The sequence below is a fragment of the Microtus ochrogaster genome, chromosome 16, assembly GCF_000317375.1.
Source record: "Microtus ochrogaster isolate Prairie Vole_2 chromosome 16, MicOch1.0, whole genome shotgun sequence".
In the NCBI taxonomy this organism is placed as follows: Eukaryota; Metazoa; Chordata; class Mammalia; order Rodentia; family Cricetidae; genus Microtus; species Microtus ochrogaster.
In genome coordinates this window covers 55,297,389-55,305,527 of record NC_022018.1, presented here as the reverse complement: position 1 = coordinate 55,305,527, position 8,139 = coordinate 55,297,389, and the positions used below count along the sequence as shown (strand labels likewise).

General features: G+C 52.6%; 1 protein-coding gene across 4 annotated transcripts in view; it reads right to left on the bottom strand.

Moving 5' to 3' along the window:
• Positions 1-3,293: 3,293 nt before the first annotated feature.
• Cplx2 (complexin 2) overlaps positions 3,294-8,139 on the bottom strand; it is a 74,119-nt gene continuing 69,273 nt past the window's right edge. For all 4 annotated transcript variants that reach the window (XM_005355195.3, XM_005355193.3, XM_026782957.1 and 1 more), the window contains one exon: positions 3,294-7,345. In XM_005355195.3, the coding sequence (XP_005355252.1) occupies positions 7,148-7,345 (198 nt within the window). In that variant the 3' untranslated portion in view covers positions 3,294-7,147. The remainder of the gene's footprint in view (positions 7,346-8,139) is intronic.

The following is an 8,139-nucleotide window of genomic DNA, read 5'->3' as shown; positions in this document are numbered from 1 at the left end:
CCAATTAATTACAAGGACTAAGTGAACGGTCTAGAAGCTGGGCTTTGCAGCCAATTAGGGAGACTTAAAGGAGGTTTCATTAACTCTCTGCCTCCTGGCGGTTTTTAGTTTAGAGAAAGGGGGAGCTTTCAAACTAGTGTGAGCTCCAGGACACCATGGAGAGTGCAGACACAAGAGTACCTCCAGCCAAGGGTGGCACAGAGGGGTTCCTGAAAACACAAGATAACGGGTTTGACTTTAATCCCCCTGTTCACTCTAGGCTTCTTGACTTCAAGATCTTTTGGTCCTGTGGTGAAGTCAGTGGTCAGCACCTTTTCCATCTGGGGTACCAGACCGTGCCAATGCCATTTGTAAGTCTATGAATAAGCCAGCGGGAATGTAGACTACCCACTGGATCCTACCAGGTGCTCAAATCCAGGATACCCAAACTCATGTCCTTCCTCCAAACTTGACCACATCTGCTGGGTTCCATATCCTGGGGTGTTCTGCCATCCAAGGCGGAGTCACGATGCCTCCCTCCTCCACGCCCTGCACACGTGACCCTGTCCATTGCTGTCCAGTGTATCCCTTCATTCTGCCCGCGTCATCACACTCTTTCCTCATTGGCAAAGATCAGGCTGTACCTCCGCCTGCCCTTGACACTGCACTGTCTCCTCCGGGTTCAGGGTTTCCAGCCTCTTACTCCCAGCCTGAGAAGACATTCTCCTGTCTGTATCTCAGCTTCCTGCCCTTCCACAGCTCCTGGTGGCCTGCAGGCAGAGCCCAAATTCTGTGCGGTTGCTGTTCCCAGACTCAGTTTTCACCAACAGCTCAACCACCTCTGCCAGACTTCTCTCACCCTTCCTTGCTCTTTCCTACCTCCTGGATGGAGCTGCTTTTGTCCCCGCCCCCACCTTCCCCTTTGTTCTTGGTACCCGCGGGCTCTCCTTCCCCAGTAAGTTGTTGCCTTCTCGTCTGAGACTCATTTTAGTTGTTGCCTCCTCCAGGGAGCCTTCACCAAAGGCCCAAGTATACTTGAGTTACTGCATACGCTCTGGCGGGCAGCTGGTCTGTCTCTCCCTTTCTAAGCAGTTTCCTGGGTGGATCAGGTTGTGTGGCTGGTGTTCTTGGTGTCAGTACAGTGCCAAGCATGCAGCAGACGTTTGACTTAACTAAGGGGATTAAGACACTTCTAAGAAAAACTTCAGGATTCAAACCAGGAGGGCGGTGGTGTTTACCCACCAGGGAGGGTGCAGGTGCACTGGGATCCACTGTAAGGAAAGGAGAGGAGAGGAGAGAAGCAGTGCCTGTCTCTTCGTGTCTAAGCTGTCACTAAGGGGCAGGGCCTTGTGTGTCTGGCAGAGTCCCCCGCATGGTGGACTCCCAGGTAATTCTGGAGTCCTTGTTCTTTCTTTCCCACGATCTGGGCCTGAACTTTGTCTTGCAGAACTCCACAGGGAACTCACCGACCGCCACTGCTCCTCTGTGAGACATCTTTACCTCCCGAGACTCTGCTGCGTAGGTCTGGGACAAATGGCCCTTTCTGAGGGAGGGAGGGAGGGAGGTTTTGGGCTCAGACCTGCTCTTCTCACTCTGCTGCAGTTCCCTCTCTCTCTGGCAGTGCAGGAAGAATTTGCAATTGCTTCTAGCCAACAGCACAGGGCACATCCTTCTGCAGTTAGTGATAGGAGGTTGTGGCTTCCATTTGGCTAGCAGGCTTATCTAGAGTTCTCCCGGCTGGCACACTGGGGTAGAACAAGCCTCATGTTGTGAGCTGCCTCAGTGGAGGGGCCCACATGGCAAGGGTCAGAGGACATTCTCCAGCCAACATCCATCAAGTGCATCCTCCCAGCAGCTGTGTGAGCTTGGGAGCCATCCTTGCTCAGCTGAGCCTCCTGATGAGGACCACAGCCCTGACCTGCACTTGGCTAGTTTCCTCATGAAGACCTGAAAGCAGAGAATCCAGCCAACCTTGTGCCCAGGCTCCTGACCCACAGACACTGGGAGGTCACAAGTGTGTTGTATATGGAGATTGCAGTCATGGGGGAGATGAGTGTATTCCCACACCTTAAATAAGGTTAATAGCGCTAGTTGATAAGTGCTTGGTACACGATGATAAGGGCATGTGTGCAAAACTCTGCTTACTCCTTACAACAGTGGAGGTTAGAATAATTATTATCATTCTGCTTCCCTTGTGAGAAGATGCTCACAGGGGTTAAGTGTCTTGCTCAAGATCGCTCTGCTGGGTGGCAGCGCCTGTCTGTATGCTTGGGGCTTTTATTGCAACACAAAGCCGGGAGGCTTTGTGCTCCGTGTGCATGGTAACAGACTCTGCTGTGGCCAAGAGACAGCAGCTCTATCAGGGGGCTGTGCAGAGGGGAGTGATGTGAGCTAGAAGCTAGAGGATTGTGCCGAGGGTGCAAGGGGGGGCGAGGGGTAATTTATACAAATGTGATGTAGCATTGAATGGGGACCTGGGTACTCATGGAACACTAAGGTGCACGTGGCTCTGACGTAGCAGGCTGGAATCACTGGAGCCATAGCACACAGGGCCATTTTGGTCATGGGGATGCTGTCCACCAGGTAGATACCATCCTAAAGATGGGTGGAAGGGGCTGGACGGGGAGTGACATATTGATGCTTGCATTTTAGATAGACCCTCTAGCTGGGGCTGGGACTGCAAGGAAAAGGAGGCAGAGAAGGGAAGAGGTAGAGGAGTCTGTGAGGATAGACCCATGCCTGACAATAGGAAGTGCTGAGAAGCCAGAGAGAAATGCGCCTCACTTCAGGCTGGTCAGAGATGGGGGTACAAACCCCCAGTGAAAGGGGTCTTGTCCTGAGCCCTCAGCAAGCTGTGTCTGTGTCTAAGAGAAATGCTAAGTGCTGTCCTCTCTGTTTGTCCTCGGCCTCCCGCAAGCCTCCCTGGTGCAGAAGGGAGCAGGTGCCCCATCTGCGTTGCTGGATGAACTACTGATAGACATTTGCTCATATATTGTGTTCATGAGGTTCTCAGGATGCCACATCCCAAGGAGCTGGTAGAGAAGGGCAGCCTGGGATGGGATGCGAGGTTCAACATGCACAAACCCTACTCTGGGATTGTAGAGCTGGCCTTCAGAGGTAGAGCGACCCTGGAACTTGGGCCAGCTCCAACTTTAGCCTCCATTGATTTTCGAGGTAATTTCTACAGTGTCCTGGCCAGAAGCTGGGGGTAAGACATTGGAAGACATTGGGCGTTCTGGGGTATCTTGAGCTGTGTTGGTTGTCACCGGTCACTGGTGGTGCTAACGGACAGAAGAAGGCTGACAGACGGAAGCTGCTGTACAAGGTCTTTTTCTTTGTTGTCATGGTTGGTTTTGTACATCTTAGCATTTGCATCATACAAAGTGGGGAGCACAGCCATGGCTTTTGGTCAGGTTCAAGGGAGTGCAGGGGTGGCCCTCCCCTCCCCCAGATACTGACACATTTAAAAGAAGCAGAGCAACAAGGACAGAGCACAATTGTGGGAAAGGGGTTCCCCCACATGAGCAGGATGGTCCATCTCCCCTGGGTCTCAGGAGGACCCACCTCCATCCTGGGGCCAGGAGAAGCACCTCTGTTTTCTCCCTGGTGAAAAGGGTAGGGCTATAGGAATAGGGACGAGAGCAGGGGACATTTTCTGGGAGGCATACCATACCCTTAGACCAGGGAGACAGCCCCCTTGGGAGCCATCTGATTCCCCAGGCCTCCCAGTTCAGTCACGAGCTGGCTAAACTTTAGAAAGATGGAACAAGGTGCTGTGGTGAGCACCCTTGCCAGCTGGATGCTAGCCCTTGGGGCTGGAACTCCCATGCCATCCTTACTCTATCCTCAAGTCTTTAGGGTTGCTGGTTTGCCCACCAGCTACCCCACATGTGTGTGTGTGTGTGGGGGGGGGACTCTGGGCTGCAACACATCTGTCTCTGTACCGCTCTCTCATTTTCTCTCTCTCACGCGCCTAGGATGGCCTACAGACCTCTCGGCGCTACTAAAGGAGGTGCTCCTGAAGCTTCTCTGCCAAGGACTCCCCCTCCAGTGCTTTGGAGCTGAAATGGAGGGCGTGCATTTTGGAAACCCCTGCGTCATCACCACAGAGACCCAGGGAATGCCCTTGTTCTCTCTGATGGGGAGTCCCAGGTGCAGGGGCCTGGTGGCTTTCCCCAAGGGTTCATGTGTCCATGTCAGTGGTCTACCTCATTCTATCTCCAGCCACCCACCATGCTGTGTGTGTGTTTATGTGCGCGCGTACACACGCGCGCACATGCCATGCATGCATGTGTGTGCCCATGTGCATGAATTTTGGAGCCTCTTTTCAGTGTGTTACTTGCATATCACATTTCTGTATGATATACTCATCTGCTTATTCCATGGGATGCACACACACCTCCTGCTGTAGGCACATTAGGTGAACAAACATCTCTTCCCCTGCTCACAGACCCATGTTTTGTCCTCCCTCCCCATAGTCAGGTCTGTGTCAGAGATGTCAATCGTTATACCCTCCTGGGCTTTGTGTGGGTGGAATGAGATCTATACCAAGTAGAAATTCTCTCTCTTGCCTGCACCTCCAAAAGGCCTCAAAATCTGCTATCTGGGCATAGAAAAGAGGAGACTTAGACCTAGGCTAAGCCAGCCCAGCTTGAAGGACTGTGGGTGGAGATAGAAAGCCCTGATCCTACTCTGGGTATCCAGAGGGGCCATGGAAATCCAGAACCAGCAGAAGGGTCTGGATTACCTCAGGCCCATGAGGGTTATCTTGCATGGCTGGGTTCTCTTGCTTACCTGCAGGTCCCTGGGTCTTGGTCTCTACTGCCCTTCTGGTGCTCTGTGTCCTGCCATACCTTTGAGGCCTAAGAGTCTCTGTCACAGGGAAGGCCTATCCTAACCCTGGTATCCATCCCGTCTTACTCAGGGTTTAAGGAGGCCTGGGGCCCCCCGACTCGCTCCTGCTTGTCTCTGACCCTGGACCCCAATGCATTTGAGAGTGACCATCCTGCCCAGGATAGAAGAGGGAAACAAGCAGACAACAGGGGTGCAAGATGGCTCCCCATCACAGACACAGACACAAACACTGGCCCTGTGGGATGACACAGGGGTACAAGGGGGTGGGGGAGAAGGGTATGTCCCAGGAGCTGGAGCTGCCGAGGCCCTGCTCCTTAGAGAGGGGACAGACCAGGGGACTTTTCTGGTTCCCTAAACATATGGATTGTTTAGTCTCCTCTTTAAAGTATTGCGGTCTAACTGATATGGCTTTAACTATTGGAAACGGACAGGAAGACACACGTCTTCTCTGAAATCAAAGCATAAGTCCACTAAAATGGAAAAACCTGCAGAATGCAAGGGGGCCAGTGGGATAGAGGCTTCGGGAGTGGGCAAGTCGCTCCCTCCTGGGCCCCTACTTTTGGGATAGGCCCTGGTAGGGGCCCAGCATGGCTTCCTGGGGCACTGCCTGGGTCTGTCCCAGTAGAATTCTGAGGACCTCAGGTAGGAAACCCCCAAGGGTGGGAGGGCTCTAGGCCAAGGGGAAGGTCTCCTGTCAGATGTGGCCACCTGGACTAATGGTCTCAGGGCGAGGAGGAGGCATCTTATTCTGGTTCTTGCTAGCCAAGCACAACTTATACATACAGCTGCCTGTTTGAGACCCACACACGTGAACACCTGTCTTGGCCCATCCGACAGTTCCCTCAGATGTTTCTGCATCTAGCATGTAGCTGTCACTCTTGACACACATGCCATTTTGAAAATACATGCATATACAGGCTACCACATGCAATCTTTAAACACATGAGATGGCGGGCACACACCGAGAACATGGTTGAAGCTCAGGCACGCCGTGACCCACAAACACATATACACAAGGTACATCAGAGAAACTACCTCTGACAAAGAGGCGTGACGACTAACACACATGCAGTCTCGAGACACCACACTCTACCCTTACGCAGATGCAGGACGGGGCCTGCCATACTTATCCGATGTGTGTGGTGTGTGTGTGTGTGCGTGGACTCACACATTTGTCTCTCTTTTGTGCCTTCCCCTCTGTCCCTGTTCCATTTCTACACAAGTCATAAAGCAGGCAGCCTCAACAGTGTGGGGTGTGAGGACAGATGGCAGTCCTATCCATCCCAGAGGAGAGCTGATTCTTGGCCAGTGGGATGAATGGACAGTCTTTCGTCTGGTGGGAAGTGGCTTTTCCCCAGCTGCTTGGGGCTTTGACCAAGAAGGGTCCTCCTGGGGACAATGGGGACTTGGAAGCACATGGACAGGACATGGAAGGGAAGAAAGGTTGAGAGGGATGGGGGCAGTCTGGCTGTACCAATGACGGGTCCCATGGCACAGACCATCACTGCCCGATGGCTCCAAGTATTTTCTGGGGACCTGGGCAGCCCCTTGGCTGGGCAAACTGGGGCCTAGCCTGGCAGTGGGGTCCCAGGGCCTAAGTCAGATGAGGGAGAATAAGGGGTTTCCCTGCCCTAGGCTCCTCCACAGATGTGCTGAAGTCCAAAGAGGATCCATTTGGAGGGAGCAGCTTGGCAGGGGCCGTACTTTTTAAAGTAGGTTGGGGAGAGGTGTGCTCCTGGGTAGATGCCACCAGGAAGAGGGAAAAGGACAGCCCGAGCCTCTTGCCCAGACTCTAACCTGGCCAGATCCAGCTCGATCCTCTCAGGGCAGGCTCACTGTGAACAGCCTTCCTCAGAGCCAGGGCCGTTCAGTGCCTCTGCCCTGACCTGGACTCCCACTGGGGATTCAGACAGAGGCCAATGGTCAGCATGCTGGGCAGGGCTGGAATGTGTCATTACTTTGGCTGGCTGGGGACAGTGGTCCTCCTGGCAGTGGGGAGCATGAAGGAATGTATGGGGGGGTCACCACACTAACATAGACCTCGGGCTTCTGGAGGGGCACCCAGTGCCCTTGGTTCTGGGTTCAATGCCCCCTGCTGGAGTAAAGCTGTCTTCCCTTTCAGGCTATTTGGGAGTGGAACAGGGCTAGAAGCCCTGGGATGAAGGGGAGAACAGACGGGAGGCGCCCCTGGCTAGGGAAAGGGGGCAGAGGCCAACTGAGGTTTTCCCCTTTGGAACTGATACTTAACTGAATAAAAAGAAAAGCCTAACAATAACAAAAAAAGTCATAAGGTGGATGGGGCAGTAGGGATGGATTACTTCTTGAACATGTCCTGCAGAGGCCCGGGCAGGTATTTGAGCACTGTGTCCAGGATGCTCTCTTCCTCCTCCTCCTCCTCATCCCCACATCCTGCAGGGATGGCCTTCTTGGGTCGGGTCAGGCTTCCCTCGCAGGGCTGTTCCAGGGCTGCCTTCTCCTCTGCCTCCTTCTCTTCCTTCTTCTTCAGCCCGTACTAGGGAAGAGAAGGACAGAGAAAGGTGTGAAGTCAACAAGGCAGGGGAAGCAAAGGGTTGGTTTTCTCACGCAGTCAGACTTTGGGGACAGGTCTCATCAGCATTTTAAACTCCCCAGGAAAGCTGCTTTCCCTAGAGCCCTGAACCAGTCCTTAGTAGGTGAATAACATAAAAGGCTATGCCTCAGGCTGGGCGGTGGTGGTGCACGCCTTTAATCCCAGCATTTGGGAGGCAGAGGCAGGTGGCTCTCTGTGAGTTCGAGGCTAGCCTGGTTTGCAAAGTGATTTCCAGGATAGCTAGGACTATTATGTAGAGAAACCCAGCCTCAAATAAATAAATAAATAAATAAACAAACAAACAAACAAACAAATAATCGAAAACCAAAAACCAAACCAAAACATAAAAGACTACCTCGGTTTCCTGTAAAATGAACCCCTTTGTCCTTTTGAAGGCCTCTAAGTTCTGAGTTCTGAATGTCTTCCAGGGCGATTTTTGTGACACAGTTGGCTGACTGAAGGCTACTTGCAGTGTTACTTGGCAGCATGGTACAAATAGACTTGCACTAAATGAATGACAGCTCCCTCCCTGGTGGTCAGGGTAGCAGGGAACTTGTCTCTAATATCCACAAATTCTGAATTCCACTTCTATTTGGTTCCAGGAGCTCTGGCAGGGAGGTTGGGCCTGCTGCTTTGCTGCATTTCCTGTATGCTTTTATAGCTCTATATGCCACTTCCTATATGCATATATAGTTCTATACACCACTTCCTGTATGCTTTTATAGCTCTATATGCCA